Raw genomic sequence first — 18,710 nt, 5'->3', positions numbered from 1 at the left:
ATGCTAGCATCATGAACATATAAAGCACTATTTAATTTCCTTAATGCAGTTTTGTGTCTTAAGCACATCGTGGCTTCATGTTGTTCGGAATTGATTTCTCGTCATTTTATGGGCAGAGCTCCGCGGGAAAGTCATCTGCTGCTTCCCCCTGCTCGTCTGGACCAACCTCTCTGGCGGGCGGGGGTCTGGCTCAGGCTCTCACGCAGGCGTCCCAGCTGCTGCAGCCACCAACGTACCAGTCAATGGTCATTGAGCGAATGCACTCGGGTACTTGACCGTCTTTTGTACATGCACCTCCTCTTACGCCGAGTACATCCGTCCTGCGAGTAGTTCTTCATATTATTGGACTTCGTGCGTATCGAGCATTTGCACGTTCGTTTTTATTTCTGCTCAATTTTACGAACGCAGGTGCCCGTCGTTTTGTGACGCTGGACTTTGGGCGGCCGGTGCTGTTGACGGACCTGCTCGTGCCGGCATGTTCGGAGCTGGCATCGCTCGCCATCGACGTGTGGACTCGCGGAGAGGAGGTGGACGGGCGGCGGTTGGTGGTGACGCCCGACATCGGCACCCACTCGCTCATCCTGCACGACCTGCTGCCCGCACCCGTGTGCCGCTTCCTCAAGGTGCCTTGCGGCTTATTGTATGCACGTTGACACTAGTGACCCGGTGCATTGGGTACGATGCACCTGTATGCTCCGTCCCCATTGTGTGCTTAATGGTTCCTTTCTCCATTAGGTGACGGTCATTGGCAAGTACGGCAGCACCAACGCGCGTGCAAAAATCCCCCTGGGGCTGTACTACGGCCACACATACATCCTTCCGTGGGAACAGGAGGGACGGACGATAGTCGGAGAGCCGGATAGCACGAGCCGGGAGGCTGAGAGTCAGGAGGAGCTGGAACAACAACTCAGCACGCTCGTCACTCTTCAGGAGGACATCCAGTGCAGGTGTGTGCGCACACTGCCCCTTTGGTGACCCGCACTAGAGAAACTCTTCTTTCTGTAATGGTGCTGATGAATGAAAATAGTTCAGTGATATAAATTTTAGATTTCTAATGATCAATTGGTTATACTCTTTTGTTCTTTTGGTAAAGTCACGTCGGTAGGACGCTACGTCAGCAGTCCTCCTGCTGTGTTTGTTTCACACCTGATGACGGTTGCTTGTGTTGCGATCGAAACTTCGTGATCTATTATTTTTTCTACCTACGTGACTTTACCGAAAGATCCAAAGAGTATGGATTCCTGCAGTCACGAAAGCCTAAAATCAAGATCAATTGGTTATGTTTTTAGAAATGTTGTAAGCAAGCTTTCTTCATTTTTCAAGCTGGCACGTTTTTATTATTTTTTTATTTCGTTGGTTGTTCTGTTGTTGCCTTATTAAACCTCGCAATTGAAGGCGCAGCATTCCGTGTTGGTTGTATACCAGCAGTGGTTGTTTTTAAAGTATAGTCTCAATGCAGGTACAATCTGGCGTGCCACCGCCTGGAGACCCTGCTGCATGCCGTCGACCTGCCCCCGCTCTCAAGCGCTGGCAACGGCCACCACTCCCTGCGGCGGCCGGAGCGCGCGGCCGAGGAGGACGCCCGCGTGTGTGCCGCCTATCAGGCGTGTGCGCAGCTGCAGCTGCAGCTCAACCTGGCTCACCACGCTGTGGCCCGGCTGCGTGTGGCCCTGGGGGCGCCGCGCTCTGAGGGCGGATTCGTAGGCGGCGGTGGCCCCACCACGGCGTGGTCCAGCCGGAAAGAGGAGGACGCCGCGGCGGGCGGTGGCCTGCCGGAGAGCAACCGTTCCCAGAGGGACCTGATCCTCGGCTCGTCGACCGAGCAGCTGCGTACCGTTATCAAGTACCTGCTCGACACGCTCCTCAGCGTGCTGCACACATCCAATGGTAACCGTCCATCATTACACAAGCAAATCATATTTGGAGCTATAACTCCTGGAGCTATAGGTTTGTGTCTGAAGAATGGCCCATTTTTTAAAAAACATACTGCATATTTTTGGGTTGTAAGATATTGTTAAATGATGGCGGTGTTTTATGGCAATGCAAACTGTATTCCGTTTTCCAGATCAAGCTCACAGCGTGCGTGAAGGACATCGTGCTGAAAGCAGCGTGTTGCGTGTACTCCGTATCACAGGTCAGCCCGTGCCGTCGGTGCTGCAGCAGACATTCCAGGCGACGGCCTGCGAGGAGCTCTTCAAGCACTTGTGCCTGAGTGGGACGCCGCGCATCCGCCTGCACGCGGGGCTGCTGCTGGTGCAGCTGTGTGGGGGCGAGCGCTGGTGGGGCCGCTTTCTCGCCAACGTGCTGCAGGAGCTTTACAACTCTCAGCAGCTGCTTGTCTTCCCGCAAGACCGGTGCGTCTATCTTTACCCGTGTGACTGCACACCAAGGTGGCTTGCTTATATAAAATGTTATGCTGTGTGGTTGGCAGCAGAGGGCCAGTGCAGGAAAATTTATATGTTGTACTGTACTACTATTTCTCACCCATATCCACACCTTTCCAAATCTACACTGACCAAAATCGTCAAGGATTCTCAAAGACTATTGACCTCCACAGCTTGCACAGCTTGCAGATGCCCTCATTCAACTGTGGATTAAGAAAGGGTTGTACATGAACCTGATAAACGCTTGTGAATCATCTTACCAGATTAACTCACTGTCATGCATATTTACAAATGTGACTTCATTGTGGGTCTGTCCATTTGTAGAGTATTTATTCTGCTGTCGTGCCTGGGCCGGAGATCCCTGAGCAACAGTGGAGTTCTTGAGTCGCTGCTGGCTCTCTTGGACCGCCTGCTCTCTCCACTGCAGCCACAGTCTACCGGCTGGGAAGATGTTCAACCTTGCGGTACACGCGCTGCTTAATATCCCCACATTGCTTTGTGGCATGCTTGCCCTCGTTAGCGCAATAGTCTGAGCTGTAACTAACGGTGTCACCCCCGTGTTGTATATATATGTGTGTGTGTATGCAGGTGTGCTGGATATCCCGCTTGTGAGCTGGGTGCTCATGCTGGTGTCTCGCCTGCTGGACTGTGTAACCAGCGCCGAGGATGAGGGCCTGGCGGTCGGGGCTGGGGGCAAAAAAATTGCTGTCGACAAAGAGATCGAAAGGCTTCTGGCCGGTGAGTTTCTCCGTTAAAAAAGAGTTGCTCGCGCTGCTAACAATCGGGCTGCGAGCGGAGATAACCTGCGATGTTCATACGCCGAGTGATTGCTCTGTCATGGTTGTTGTTGATCAGGAAACCAGTGGAGCTTTGTCAACAACAGTTTCCAGCCTCAGAGCTTAAGCCGGTCCAGCAAGGGCCACAGCAGGCTCTACCTGAACAAAATCCGCAAGCAACTCATGCACCACAAGCAGGTACTGTATGCAGCACTTGAGCACATTTTACATTTAAACGAAAATTACCAGTGTGCATCATCTTGATGGGGGTTTTGTATTCTGGTGTTGTGCGTAACTCGACAGCAACTGAGTGTCCTGAAGGCCAAGCAGAAAGCCCTGGTGGAGCAGATTGAGAAGGAGAAAACGCAGATCAACAAGGGGGGTTCCTACAAACTATTGATGGAGCAGGCCAAGCTCAAGCAGGCCACCTCCAAGGTACGATCTAACACCTTTGTTTGGAATGGGTGCTCGCTGCATTTTTTTGGAACAAGACTTGGTCTAACATGGTGTGCTTGAGTCATTCTGTAAAATGGATTTATGGGACCCTTTTTGGATGGATGTTGAACTTCTTTCGCACCGTATGTAGCCAACTGCTAATCGGAGGTGCGGACAAGATGATGCCTTGCAATAGTTGTCTATTTGGTGTTTGAACATCTTAACACCTTTATTATTATTTCATCTTCTGTAAAATTGAATTTAAATGTAATTAGGTTACTAAAGGCCAGGTGGTGCTGTGCATAGAACTCAACGTGCCACTGGAATGTTGCAATTCCATATTCAAGTCAGATGTCAACTCGATCCATAATACCTCCACTTTGTGGAAACACTGATCCCCCTGCCTTGTACATGTGTTGTACAGTACAACCACGCGGAGACGAGGAATACTATGGGCTGTTGCCGTTTATTAAAACACTCTCACACTCGGCATCCTACACTCACACCAGTGGAGGTGCACTCTCTCTCAGACCTTCACCCCAGACACTGAATAACTATGGACCCGACCCTGGCTATCCCTTTGGCTAACTCACTTGTTTGCCCGGAGCGGGGGATCGGCCAACACCGCTCCGCGATGAGGAGAGACCCTACTCCAGCCAAGCCTTACCCTGGCCCCCGACGACAACCAAGCATCCATCACGGGGTCCCCCTGAAGAACCCTTTGGGCGGCTCCTCCCCCCAGCTCGGCCCCGCCCACTTTTCTGAAAGTCGTTTCCGAAAGCCCCTTGACGTAACCCGTGACGTTACATCGTCCTTGGCCCCGCTTGACTCTCAACCCGCTCGCACCTCCTTCCACTCACCCCCTCATTGGTTACACACACTACTCCTCTGCACATGTACAGCCCTTTTGTAAATCCACTGCTGAATAAGGACCACTCCATGCCATGTGGGTCATGGGGGATGTTCTCTTGACTGTACTTCACTCTGCTTGTAAATGTTGGTTGGTGAAATCGGGTACCATAGAAGAACTACCTTCTGCGTAACACTTAGCCGCTCACTAAGGTGCCTACCATATATATGTAGAAATTACGTAATCGGATTTAACCGCCAATTATTACCGCCAGGTGGTCGATTCAGTATTAAGTAAAGGCAGCAGCCATGCTGGAGGAGGATTGTAAACCGTGGTCGTGTCGGCCGTATTCACGCAGCATTTCAAGGACCTCCTTCGCCTGCGCCGTGTGTCGGGCTGGGCCCGTCCGGGTGGCGAGGCCGGCGAGCAAGCGGCAGGCACCGGCTGGGATGGGCCCGAGGTGGAGCCGTTGCCGTTCACCCTGCCCCACCAGCAGTGCATCCCCGTGGTGCAGAAGCTGCTCTCGTTCCTGCTAGCCATGGACTTCACGTGCCACGCCGACCTCTTCCTCTTCGTGTGCAAGGTAGCGGAGTGACCACCAGGTGTCTCACTAAGCCACGATTGGTGGCATTTTGAAGATGACTACATAAGTGTATCAATTTGCAAGTCTTTTGTTGCAATGTTATGGTCTCGTCAAGGAATGCATGAAACGGTGTCGCATGCATACCACGCATCTTTGCTGATTGTGTTATTAAATTGCAATATTGCCCACTATGTTAATTTAACGGATGCAACTGTATATATATTTTAGACCCAGGAAAGCCTCACTTAGGTTTTTCTCAACACTCAAAACTCTTTTCAGAAAAGCCCAGTTTGACCTCGGCATCTGCCACTTGCTGCTTCGTTGGCACTCATTCACACGAAACATAAAGTAAGCCACGTGTCTTACTCTGCCTTCACAGGTGCTGGCACGGCTGTCCAACTGCACGCGTCCCAGCATCCACCTGAGCGAGATCGTGACGGAGAGGCAGCTGGAGCGCCTGCTGCTCCTCATGGTCGGGACGGACTTCAACAAGGGCACCATCGCGTGGGGCGGAGCTTGGGCGCAGCATGCGCTCACCTGCATGCTACAGGACATCCTAGCAGGTAAGCAGAGGCCACCACCCTGAAGGCAGTTCGGGGAAGGGGAGAGTGGAGAGAAGAGGAATCTCTAGGTTTGGCTGAGCGGCTGAGAAAGGGCTCCCCCCCCCCCCTCCTAATGTGTCGTCCCGAGGTCAACGGAACTTGAAGAAAACTCAGAAGTTGGCTCAATGGTGTCCGCTTCTGCAGACTTTTCTTTAACATGAATTGTTGCACTGATCTCTGAAATCTGAATAGATTATCTAACCTCATGACACCAACAGCACAATTTGGATACATATTCTTGGGTCTTTCGGTAAAGTCAAGTAGATAGGTTCAAAGAAAATAACAAAAAATTACGATGTTTCGATCGCAACACAAGCGTTCGTCATCTGTCCCCCTCTTTTTTTTCTTCTTGATGACGAACGCTTGTGTTGCGATCGAAACGTCGTAGTTTTTTTGTTATTTTTTTAATTTTCTTTGAACCTATCTACGTGACTTTACCGAAAGACCCAATAATATGAATGCTTGCAGTCACGAAAGCGTTAAGTCAAGATTTAATTTGGATACATTTTTGGGAAAGGGATGAAACAATATTTTTTTACTTCTAGTTTGTCCTGTTGCTTCTCCAGGGCTGTGTTTGAGAGTGTAGCCCCGTCAACATTCGGGACATGGAATTATGGGCAGAGTGGCTGGGAGTAAAGGATTGTTGACGGAGATTTAAATTGGACGTTGATGTTTAAAATTTGCAGGCATTTGTTGAATTTTCTGCAGATTTAATTAAAGTAACACATTTTTCCTTAAATCCAGTTTTCATTGCAAATCCAGTTTTTGTGCAAAAATGAAGTGTCTTTATGGACATGATGCAATTAGGTACTGAAATTAAATTTGTGTTTAGCTAATTTGCATTGTTAACCATAATTGATGGAAAAATTATTCCGATTATGAATAATACAAGTGTGTACTTTACGGCTAATTTCATAACTTAAAATCTCATTTGTCAGAATTCTGAGCGATAAAATATTCTTTAATTATCCTCTGCAACAAAACACTGCCAAGGTTTCCCTGGATCCTCCAAAAATCTATCATCAACAATTGAAACCTAAGTGATATGTGATGTCTTATGATCATTAATGTCAATCATGAGAGAGTGAGGAAATTATTTGGCTGAAGTTAATCCGATGTATAAAAAAGTGGAGACCCTTGTAATTCAGCAAGTTGTGTATTTACATATACTTTACTTCGTTTTTATTTATTTAGACAGCGATATACTGATGATCAAATAATGTTTACATGACTGTCTTGTAATGAAAGCATATACAGACAACACATTGCAGACAACACAAGTCTGTAAATAAACAAATTTAACCAAGATGGAACCATAGGTATGGTTATTTTCAACAATTTAAAAACAACTTCAGAAATGTTCGTTTTTGCTTGGCGGATCATTCAAGGTGTGGTGGTCATGCTGAGATGCGTCTCTGTGTATTAGGGGAGCTGCAGTCATCTGGCTCGGTAGGAGACGGGGTCACTGACGATGGCGTGACGCTTGGAGACGAAGCGGCCGGTGCCATGCCCGACATGTCTGATGACAGCCCCCAGCCGTCCACCTCCAATTCCATCGGAGAGCCCAGCGAGAGTGAGCCAGTGACGCCTGACATCTTGGGTAATCTGTCCTGCTGCTTTCAATGGCTGCTCTGCTTTCAGCTCTTTTCTCGCTTTTCCTATTATGTTTTCCTCCTCCTGCAGTGGTTTCCTTTCATGTTGATGTTGTTGGGTGTCGTCAACAGATACTGAGTGTGGCATTACAACCCTGTAGACCCGATTTTACACGTTAGGAAATAATATTTAAAAAAAATTAGAGCTGTTGGAAAATGCATGCCAGTGTCTCTTTTCTCTACCACCATTGGTGAGGCAAATCGCCAATTAGTCCATGAGCCCAGACCAGATCTATTACTTTTCAGTACCACCTGATGTGGCATACGTGTCGTGGTCCTAAATTTCTTAAGCCAATAACAGTGACATTTGTGATAAACATTATGAGTGGGTTATCAATTAACTCTAATGAATTGTATAAATAAATATGTGCTACAAAAGATGTGCTCCCTTCGATGGTGCCAATTTCTGCACTGGCCCATTAACTCCACATATTTGGGTAATTTTGTCAAAATGTAAATCTGGCCCTGCATTTCCATTTCTACATATAAGGTGAGGTTTATGTACTTTTCGTTTGTTGTATTTCATTATGATGAGATGCTATTTTTGTGCAGCAGTTACCGTAACGGCAGCTTCCATGGAGAAGGACAAAGACATGGAGATGCTTCAGGATTTCGCTGAAATCCCTGTTTTCCCGTTTGATGTCTACTACGATGACGACCCTCTGGCTGCCAAAGTTTTCAAGGTGGCGTTTATTAAGCCATGCACTCATCAGAAATCACCTGCCACGTTGCGTCCGAGCACCAGGAACAATGCAGCGATGCTGACTTGAGTTGTTGTTGTCGGCATCATCGTTGTGTGTTGCAGCCCCCAGGAGGCTCATGGTACGATCACTGGGTCTACTCGGACTACACGACCTATGCTTACCCGACGCACAGCGGAGTCACTGTTCCTGTCACCAAGACGGCCAACAATACCAATAATAACAATGTGGACAAGGCCAGCACTCAGACTTTTTCCATCTTGGTCTCGCAAGGTGAGTGATGTGTCCAAGGTGACCTTTTATTAAAATAAAATCATTTTGAGGACGTTGGCAGCAAAACCATCAACACAAGTGAATATATCACAAGTATCTTGTTTTATATTTATAGAGCGTCTTTGCTTAAGATTATCAGCACGGTTGACTAAAGATGCAAAATAAGTTCAACATACATAGTACAAACACTATAAGGTGTTTAACATAGTGAAAAAAATGGTATAATAAAATTATGATTTAGATGCAAGGGCTGAGAAATAGGTGATTGCGATGGAGGATACTTGGGGGTTACGAAAGGTTAGGGGAAGGACGCGGAGAAGTGGTGAGGTGCTCTTGGCATGCGATGATGAGTTTCTGGCGGCCGTGCTGTGATTTTAATCCATGTGGTTTATTTGCTCCAGCGGTGGACGCGCGACTGGAGGTCGGACTGGACCTGCAGGCAGAGCTGATGCTCAAGATGATGGCGACCCTCGAGGCGGACTCGGTGCTGCAGGCCCTCACAACCGCCACGCCCTCCGGTGAGCACAGATTGCGCAATTATCACCATATTCCAGCCAGCTAATAGTGCCACAGAGGCATTGGTGAGTCCATAATAGAGCAGTGTGCGTGCAGACAGGAATGTTAGGTGATGGGGCATTGATATAAAATATTTATCATATTATACTCATTGGTTCTTTCGGTAAAGTCACGTATGTAGAAATAAAATAAAATTAAAATTAATCACGACGTTTCGAACGCATCACAAGCGCTCCTCCTCAGATGCAAATGGCGTAAACCACACAGCGAGGGAACACACAGAGGGACATCGCACACAAAGCACACAGAGAACAGCAAACTGCACGGAGGCAAATACAGAACCAATGAGTATATTAATTCCTGCAGTCACGAAAGCTTCAATCCTAGATTTTTCATATTGTGCTGTGACCTGTTTGCAAGTGGTAATTCTTGCTTCTGATGACACATGGATGGATACATGACAGTACTCCCCAAGACTGTGCATCCCAACTAGACATATAACAATGCATCGATTTAAAAGTAAATATTACATTTACGATACCTGCATAGAAGGGCATTTGTGAGTGGACATTTTACCACTTTTGCAAATTCTACGTGACATCTTGACTTAAAGCTTTCGTGACTGCAGGAATTCATATTCCTTGGGTCTTTCGGTAAAGTCACGTAGATAGGTTCAAAGAAAATAACAAAATAACGAACACGGTCCGACATTTCTCGGACCGTGTTTGTGAACATATGGCAGATCTGAAACACGGTAGGACCAATACCTCGGCCGTGGCTGATAATTGTTTTAATGCAGTGGGCTCACAGGAAATTGATTTCTCCAAGACGAAGGTACTTTGCAAACCCACTGGCTATCAACAAAGATTCATTCATGAAGCCATCCATATATATAGACACAAACACGATTTCAACCAAGAAGATGGGAACAAACTGAGCAATTATTGGAAGGACGTTATTAACCAGTTGAAGTCATAATTGGCTGTGATGTTCCCAGCCTTTACCACCTTCCGATGTTAGTTGTTATTTTCGGCTCTGATTTTTTACATTAACAGATTCAATTTCTCACTAATACAGCTATCTCGTGTACCATCCTCGAGGCTGCTGCTTCACGAAAATTTTTGCCTGCAGCCCTTTGATTGGTGGAAAGCCCACCACCGCCGCGGTCGCGGCCCACCACTTGCATTGGCATTGGCTGCTGACATTTGGGCTACGCTCATTTCAAACCTTTATAAGGCATTTATTCCTGAATTGAATCGTGACCCCAAAATGGTGTCGATTCGGTGCATTGCTTGTGGGAATGGCGAATCATCACAAGCCTAATGTCCATCACGGTCACTGAAAATATGAACACCAATGAACAAACCATGCGAGCATGTGCAGTGGCTCTGCCAGTGTGGTGCCGTCGTCGTTGCCGATGGCACTGCCTGCATATTGTTGGTATCTTTCTGCACGCAGCTGCTATGGTGCGGCAGGGCATGGTGCTGGAGACGCTGCTCTGGGGATCCAACAACCAGGCCCAGGCAGTCTCCACCCCCGCTGCCTCAACGCCGATGCTCAGCGCCTGCTTCAATCGACTCTTCTCTTCGCTACAACTGCACCAGGTTCAGGTGGGGAGGACGTTTATTGTGGCCTTTGGTCGAAGGGTTGTTCATTGATTGTGATTAAAAAAAAACTTTTTGGAATGCAATGTCGATCCCAAAATTAATGGAAACTATCATCGAATCCAGATAAATTGTCCGAATGATTGAACTGACTGGTACGTGCGACCGTTTAAAATGGGTGGGGAACCTTTTTTCTGCCAAGGGCCATTTAGATATTTATAACATCATTCGCGGGCCATACAAAATTACATTTATGTTGCTATGAAAAAAGCGCCTAGATTTATTGAATTTCGAGTCGTGCGGTTGCCTTGGCAGAGCTAGACCAAATGATTTTGCGGGCCTTATACGGCCCGCGGGCCGGACTTTCCCCACCCCTGGTTTAAACCATACAGCACTTTGGAATGTGATTTGTCAACGGCAACCATCATAAGGCACCAGCCATAGAGCCAATAGTCACCGTTTGGTCACTTCTGACACAAGGACACACATACACAGGGCTACACTTTCATTTTATTGTCTAACTTTACATTGCAGAAAACCTACAATTGATTTAAAGAAATCGTTTTTGCATGCGGCTATCGATAACGATAAACCTAAACTAACGACCCTCTTTTGTTGCCTATGCGACAATACAGGATTCAAAGCAATACATCTAAATCATCCCTTGAGGTTCACAACTACATGACTGGAGCTGTCGTTATTTACTGTTGGGTCTTATATTATTTGCGTTGTGGACAGGCATGCGTGAAGAGATTTTGGCACCAGCATCATGAGATGTTGTTAACATTCAGAACGTTTGTGTGCAGTTTATGACATGCTCATATGACCGTGCTGCGGGAGCTCTTTTTCTATTTCATAAGTGGGTATCAAATTTTGGTTGTTGTGCAAGTCATCCTCTGAATAGATGTCCATTTTTTAAAGGGGAGCTATATCGTTAGTCTTTGTCATTGTCGTAATTATCTGGCGATGGCTCTTTCCAAGCTCTGTCCGAGCTTACATTTACAAGCACATTTCTTACATTTATATGCTCATCTCTATTCTTTGGTTCTTTACCGAAAGAACCAAAGAATATGGATCCTTGCAGTCACGAAAACTTCAAATCTAGAATGCTAATCTCTCACAATACAATGGCCACCCCCACAGCTTCGTTCTGAGTCACATTCACTAACACGGCCACCGTTAGCTGCGTTAGTAAATGGCGGCTTGCCATCCTTTTCCACCTCCATGTGGCGATGGCTCTTTCCTAGCTCTCTCCGAGCTTACATTTACAAGCATTTCTAAACCTGTATTAACAGCTCTTTGATTGGTGTAGACCAGGGGTCGGCAACCTACGGCTCCGGAGCCGCATGCGGCTCTTTACGGGCTGCTTCTTGACGATATGTACGTATGTACAGTATGTACTCAGATGCATTGCGGCTCTTGAAATACTGAATTTTGTACCGAATTGGAAAGAAATGGCTCTTCTTGTTATTTTGGTTGCCGACCCCTGGTGTAGACCTACTGCAGGTTACGGAGACCTCTCCTACATTAACATTAACTGCCCGCCCATCTCTAAACCTTTATAAACAGCCTGCCTTAGCAGCTTTCTCCCTCTTTTTTTTACCTGATGATGATTGCTTATGTTGCGATCGAAACGTCGTGATATTGTTCTTATTTTTTTTTCTATCTACGTGGCTTTACCGAAAGACCCAAAGAATATGAATTCCTGCAGTAACGAAAGCTTTAAGTCAAGATGTAATCTTTTTTATAAAAGGGAAATTTGTGAATGTGTGTCTGTTCAAAATGTTTAGCCTACTTCCCGACATGCAACAAACTTGAAATTTGCCATGTGGGTACTTTCCCAGACTGTACACCATGCAAAAATAATAAAAATAGATTTTTGTATTTTTTACGGGGGGGGGGGGGGGGAGGGGCGCAATAATGCATATTTTGCACGGCAAGTGAGCGGTGATGCCACATCTGTGGTGTCACCCGCATGCGTCAGCGTCACGCAGTGTGCCTGCTGACGTCACGCATCCCCCCCCCCAACCCTTCGCGTAGGCCGTGTATTAATCCAAGAGAAGAATCCAAGTGTCGGGCCAAGCCGGGTAGTACAGCTAGTTATTAACATAAAGCAAATGCGTGCCCCTTGGTTCTCACAGCTGGACTCACTGCTCCACCTCTGGCTGACCCTGAGCCAGAGCTCGTCTCCATCCAGCCTGGATGACAACACCTCCGAGTTGTACACCTTCTGTGCCAACAAGGCCCCGGCGATTCCTCTCTCACAGGGTTCGTCCACTCATCACGCCCATCCTATTCATCTCAATTCATGCTATTAGGAGTCGCGCGGCAGCAGTCCAGCTCACGTTGGTCGTTATCATCAATCACCGGAGGCTTTAGCCGCTAAATTGATTGCGCTGTTGTAATTGTTATTAATTTCTCATTTGCAATGTCAATTTATTTAGTGGCTCGTGTAGTTTTTCTGTCATTTGATTAAATACCGTTGTAACTTTGCTTCTAAAAATAAAATGGCTGTGCATTAATGTTGCATGAGGGCATGATGAAGATTGTGCTCCAAGGTCACTGTGCAACCTCGCTGCTGTTCTTGTGGCCCTGCCACTTGAATGAACCCTGATCTGTGTGTTCTAATGCGATGATAATAAATATGGTTTGAAATGCTTGGAAAGTTTAAGTGTTGCAAGAGACTTGAATTATTAGTGACATTGAAGAGTAGGGTAATTAAGCACAGTGCATTGTGTTCTTGAGTTTATTGGAACAGTAAATGACGCAAAGCGGGTGCTGGGTGTTGTGTTTGTGTTGGCAGTGTCAATTTCCACGCTGCTGGCAGCATTGGCGTGGTATCCGGATGCCAGCCTTCGCACCTGGTGTCTGGCCCTGCAGAGCTTGGCTCTCATGACTAACATTCAGGCCACACGTAAGCTCGCCCCTGCAGTGGGAGCCTCCATGCTGTTGCAGTCACCGGAATGCGCTTCTGCAGATGTTACCAACCGTGTTCAATATTGCCATATGGCAAAGTTTTAATTAGATTCCTTCGCTGCTGTTTTTTCACATTTCCCAGCTTCGGCAGGCGTGTCCTCTGCTACCACGGACAGCATTGCACAAGCCATGGTCCTGGACACCAACCTGGTGGTGGCGTTGGGTCGGTTCCTCTCGGGGCGGAATCTGCACAGCACCAACCATTACAGCACCCAGGTGCAGCCTCTGCAGATGGAGCCCCATTTGTTAATAAGGGCAGTCCTGGTGGGGACGCCCGTGTGATCTAGCACTTTGAGGGCGAGGTTTGCTGGATCGTGATGGTTTGTGAAACTCCTACACTCAGATTTTTACAAAAAGGCCAGGTGATGACAGTACAGAAATTTGGGTTGTGAACCCATTTGTCTCAACAGTTGGAGTGTTGTCCGCTTGGGTACTGTGGTTCTACCTGGAAAAGAGTTATAAGACTCTATGTGAGGCTTTCTTGGATAAGAAAATTACTTAATTATTATAAGTGATGGGACTTCAGTGGTCTTTGTGAGCTTGAAATTATAATCAGTGGTATTTATTTTTAGTGTTGAGAAAATCGCCCGCTATAAGAAAGCTATTGCCTGAAGTGTCCAATTGTTGCGATTCCATGTTCAATTGTTGTTGCGATTCCATGCCTTTGTGATGGTCTGACTGTTGATCAGGTGGGGCCAACAGTGATTCAAGCTCTGCAGGAGTTCCTGAGCCGCCTACAGGTCCACCTGTCCCCCACATACCCCAGCCTCTTCAACGAGTTCCTGCTCAGGCTCGTGCAGACCCTCTCTGCAGAACGGTAAGGAAAGCTGCACCTGTGCTGTGGGACTTTTGATGTGCCATGCTTTCAAGTGAGGCATCCATTTATTGTTAACATGGCTTAGTCGATTATTCAAAGTGAGCCTCTGTAGTGGACTGATAAAAGGGAATACTCATTAAGGAATTGGCTTCATATAAAAATGCTGGATGCTTATGAGTGGACACCCAGCGAATCTTTCTGTGATGAATAATTGGTCAATTATTTATGTCTGGCTGCTTGGCAATTTGATAAGTGCACTTGACCCACAATCTTAAGTGTTTCGAGATCAAAATCTGGTCAGAGGTTGAATAAGTCCATCCATCAAGGATCAATAAAGATGGGAACACTTTGCAGACAACCAAAAGTGGCCCTATGGAAATACCAACCCCTGCATTGGAATAAGCAGCTACTACTGGCATAGGGCTAAGATGCCAGATTCCTCGGTCCATCAGGGAAACCTTAAACTTTTATTTAGTATAACCATGTTTGTGTGTTGCATTGAGTCAAGGGCGGATAATAAAGCAAAAGACTCGAGCAATGTGCGCCCGTGTGTCTGCATACAGAGGACCATTCTACACGGGGGAGGGTCCGCTGGATGCACAGGTGAAGCTGCTGGAGTTCACACTGGAGCAGGCTTACGAGAGCGTGGTCGTGGAGGCCGCTTTGGGCACCGTGGAGTCGGTGGCTGCCCTCGTGCACACGTACATCACCTGCTCGGACCGCCTGGTGTCGCGCAGCAGCTCGGAGGGGGCCGTGGGGGCACGCTCCTGCTTCGGGGGCCTCTTTTCCAACAGCACGCGGCCCGGCGAGACCCAGGCGCCCATGTGTTCCGGCGCCGAGGTGACACGCGACCGTCTCATGTTCAACCTCCTCAAGCTGCTCAGCCTCCTGGTGCGCCTGCCCCTGTCCGGCGACCGTACTCACACCACCCGTGTTCAGCCAGGTATGGGATGCTGCATTGTATGTATGTATGTATGTTGAACTTAATTCACACCGTACGGAGCCAACCGTGCTTATCGGGGTGCATTAACCTGCTGCTGTGTGAATCACCATTGATGTAGATTACTTCCTTGAAGGCCATTTAGCTATAATATTGATCTTCTTTTACTCTCGGTGACAATAAAAAATAGTGTATTTGCATCTTATTGGCATTTTATTATTCATAGCCTTTGACCAAATCACCCTGAGTGTGCTCAATCTCATCGGATCTCGTTAGCTTAGCAGTGCTAAGCCTGGATAGTGCTTGGATCGGTCACCACCAATGCCATTCGGTTGTCAAAGGTGGCTCAGGTATGGGGCTCTGCTACGTAGTAGCTAACAAATGACAGTGCAGCAAAATCTGTCCTTGTAGGTTTCTCTACTGTCAGGTCCGTGCACCCAGCCTTCACTAACCCACACTGATCAGCGTGGAGAAGTATTGTCAAATAACCGTACGGTGTGGGGAGGACCCTCATCCAGCAGTGGATTGACAGAGGGGCTGTGCTTGCATAGAACGTGAATCACAACTGGTGTTGTGACGTGTGGTCTGCGTGTGTGCGTGTGTTGTTGTTGGACTCGCTCACTGCTCGCTCTCGCCGCAGAGGCCACCGGTGCGACTGCCACTGGCTCGAGCTCTACGGGCAGCGTGTCCGACGAGGAGAAGGCATCATCGGGCGGGGGCAGGGACGCCGAGGGTGGCCTCACGCCCGAGAGGCCCGCTCAGGCCTGCGTGGCCGACCTGGTACTCGCCAACCAGCAGATCATGAGCCAGATTCTGTCAGCCCTCAGCCAGTGCAACAGCAACACCATGGCCATGATTATGGGTGAGGCCCTGCACTCCCCCCGCCACTTCTCGCCATGGTTTGTCTGCGAGCGTTTGCAACGTTGAGAATTTAATGCAATGTGGAATCTCTACCGCTGGTCCAGAGGTTACCCATTGGTTATGAGCACTTAGTTCCATGCTTGTTTGAGCATGGCGACTCAACCATGAGTGTCACATTGTGAAACATAGCGCCTCCTTGAATATCCTTGCGCTAAAAGAATGGACGAAATACGGAATTTAATACATTATTACCTGAAATTATGCAAATGTTTTTTTTTCATACAAATATATTTTTTTACTATATTATGAATAACAGAACATTCATATTGTAATGGTAATATTATAAGTATAATTAGTGATTGATTACCATAGCGAATATTAGGCTTTTTTACTGCTCAGTGAAGCAACACTTTTAAACAACTACGGGTATGATGAGTTCAATCAGCATTTGTTTTGCATGTTTTTCACTCCAGGTTTTCAGCTTTTACCATACACTGCTTGCTAATTTACCATTGAGTATATTAATATCCTGTTTGAGTGATTGTAAATAAGACTAATTTACAAAGAAATCTCAATTGTTAAAGATATTAATTGGACAGTCAATCTGAGCAAAATGCCTTGCAAAAAGACGACAAATTTATATTCACTTTTACAGCTTGTGTTACCAATTGACTTACTAGAGCTAGAAAGCACGGTTTGCTACGGATGGTGCTCAATCAATTCAACATACGTACGTATATAGGAAGGAAATTCCCTAACGTCGGGCCTGCTATTGGAGGATACTGTGCAAGAAAGTAAACTGCAAGAACAGCGGAGACCCCCACACTAATTCCCACTTGGTGTTCATCTTCACACACGATGCAATTATTGTTGAGATTCAGCTCGCTCTGTCCGTGCCTCCCTCCGCCCACCGCGGTCATTCAGGCGCGAGTGGACTCCACCTGAGCAAGCATGAGAGCCTGCACAGTGGCATGGATGCCATCTCCGTGGGCGACGGGCTCTTCTCCATCCTGAGCACCCTGAGCCAGCGTGCCACATCTCCCCAGCTCATGCTCCAGCCCATCCTCACCTACATGGCCTGCGGCTACATGGGTCGCCAGGTTAGTCCAACGCCAGCCCGTCCTCGGCGGCTTTTAAACAGCACGTTGCGCCGTAGCCATGTTCATGTTGGACATAACGTTGTAATAATTTTTATTGAGATATTTGCATCAAATGCAGGTGTGAAAGCAATAAAAACGTGTTTTTTTTCAGGGGTCCCTTGCCACTTGTCAAATGTCCGAGCCACTCCTGTGGTTCATTTTGAGGGTGCTGGATTCTGCAGAGGCCCTCAAAACTTTTCATCTAATGGGTAAGATTTGTCTCATTACTTGCAAAGTGTGATGGATAACTGTTGTTGCGATGAGCTGATGATTTGTTGTGCATACATTAATTCACTGTATATGGCACCGGGGCTCCCTTGGAACGAACATTAATTGATGAAGTGCCTTTGAACATTCTCTTGTGTTGGGAGCACAAACATTTACATTCAGGTGGGGCTTTGTTGAGAGCAAAGTTAGGTTTCTAGTTAAAATCCAATTTTGGGGTTAATTTGGCCCATAATACATTCTGGAACAGTAATATTAGTACTTGTCCTTTGTATGGAATTTCCACTGTGAGCTCATGGCCGTTTGCGATCATGAGCGCCGCCCTGATGTTCGTTTGAGTGTGGAAACACTTGTATATTGGCGACTGTGTGAGCAGGTGGAGTACAGCTCATCTGCAACAACATGGTGACGAGCACACGTGCCGTAATCAACACAGCGCGGAGCATGGTGTCCACCATCATGCGCTTCCTCGACCTGGGCCCCGGTCGCTCGCACGATGGTGGCCTCAAGGCACGCGTGCTCACCTCCGAGGCCGACAACTCCGAAGGACTGCACAACTTTGCTCCGTATGGTGAGCGGGCGACCCTGGACACATCGAAGTTGTAGATTAACAGCAGTGATGGGCACAGCAGAGGGAGGGTGAGAGCTCCAAACAATAGAAGAGAGAGGATTTGAACTTGGTATTATAACAAGTGGAAGATTGGTTTGTTCTTTGCAATGCAGTACTACGTTTCAATGTGAATTCAAGTGGCTGTATTACTCAGCCTCCTAAAGGTTTGACATTTTCACAAAAACGTCACTCCCGCGGGCAATGGCGGAGCCAGGATTTTCAGGTAGGGGGGCAACCCCTCCAGCAATGAAAAATGATGGGAGTTAGTAAGTAAGGACTTGTCCCTTGCTTCTTATTCGACACGTGTGCGGCGATGACACCGCCATCGATCGAGGGTCGAATTCGAACCATGTGTGATCGGCATCGTGCTCGCTGAAGGTGAATGCCTTCAGGAAAGTCGTGTACTGTATACGCAACTGCGCACAATTCTGTGAGTCACTTATAACTGCTTTGCCGTTACTTATTGGCAATTATGGACTCAGACTATTGTCCTATCATCTCATAGAGTCCCTGGCACATAAGAATATGCTACACAGTGGCAGTGGGGGTCGCAAAATGCCGATTTATTACTAATAAACCCCAATGATCCGATCGAAATCCCTCATTTCGATCGGATCATTGGGGGGGCACGTGCCAGCCCACCCCCCCCACTGGCTCCGCCAGTGCCCGCGGGCACCTTGAACTTCTGTTGATACCTACAATGGTGACCGGCGACAGTTTGAGGGAATAAATGTTCAACGTATGGGCTAACCCTGAAGGCTACACT

The 18,710-nt window shown here is 47.4% G+C and overlaps 1 protein-coding gene across 5 annotated transcripts in view; it reads left to right on the top strand.

Moving 5' to 3' along the window:
- BIRC6 (baculoviral IAP repeat containing 6) overlaps positions 1 to 18,710 on the top strand; it is a 149,365-nt gene that overhangs the window by 21,747 nt on the left and 108,908 nt on the right. For 2 of the 5 annotated variants that reach the window (XM_078858193.1, XM_078858189.1), the window contains exons 26-50: positions 117 to 267; positions 409 to 623; positions 736 to 947; positions 1,460 to 1,887; positions 2,135 to 2,354; positions 2,709 to 2,848; positions 2,973 to 3,122; positions 3,240 to 3,358; positions 3,464 to 3,595; positions 4,804 to 5,028; positions 5,408 to 5,591; positions 7,057 to 7,230; positions 7,835 to 7,965; positions 8,088 to 8,256; positions 8,658 to 8,774; positions 10,231 to 10,382; positions 12,518 to 12,644; positions 13,180 to 13,290; positions 13,435 to 13,568; positions 14,042 to 14,169; positions 14,733 to 15,112; positions 15,750 to 15,971; positions 16,895 to 17,070; positions 17,222 to 17,318; positions 17,711 to 17,905. In XM_078858193.1, the coding sequence (XP_078714319.1) occupies positions 117 to 267; positions 409 to 623; positions 736 to 947; positions 1,460 to 1,887; positions 2,135 to 2,354; positions 2,709 to 2,848; positions 2,973 to 3,122; positions 3,240 to 3,358; positions 3,464 to 3,595; positions 4,804 to 5,028; positions 5,408 to 5,591; positions 7,057 to 7,230; positions 7,835 to 7,965; positions 8,088 to 8,256; positions 8,658 to 8,774; positions 10,231 to 10,382; positions 12,518 to 12,644; positions 13,180 to 13,290; positions 13,435 to 13,568; positions 14,042 to 14,169; positions 14,733 to 15,112; positions 15,750 to 15,971; positions 16,895 to 17,070; positions 17,222 to 17,318; positions 17,711 to 17,905 (4,489 nt within the window). The remainder of the gene's footprint in view (positions 1 to 116; positions 268 to 408; positions 624 to 735; positions 948 to 1,459; positions 1,888 to 2,134; positions 2,355 to 2,708; positions 2,849 to 2,972; positions 3,123 to 3,239; positions 3,359 to 3,463; positions 3,596 to 4,803; positions 5,029 to 5,407; positions 5,592 to 7,056; positions 7,231 to 7,834; positions 7,966 to 8,087; positions 8,257 to 8,657; positions 8,775 to 10,230; positions 10,383 to 12,517; positions 12,645 to 13,179; positions 13,291 to 13,434; positions 13,569 to 14,041; positions 14,170 to 14,732; positions 15,113 to 15,749; positions 15,972 to 16,894; positions 17,071 to 17,221; positions 17,319 to 17,710; positions 17,906 to 18,710) is intronic. The other 3 variants (XM_078858192.1, XM_078858191.1, XM_078858190.1) reach the window with 3 other exon arrangements.

Source organism: Lampetra fluviatilis, chromosome 7 (genome assembly GCF_964198595.1).
Source record: "Lampetra fluviatilis chromosome 7, kcLamFluv1.1, whole genome shotgun sequence".
Taxonomy (NCBI): Eukaryota; Metazoa; Chordata; class Hyperoartia; order Petromyzontiformes; family Petromyzontidae; genus Lampetra; species Lampetra fluviatilis.
The sequence above is the reverse complement of the archived record's forward strand: the minus strand, read 5'-3'. Positions and strand labels throughout refer to the sequence as shown.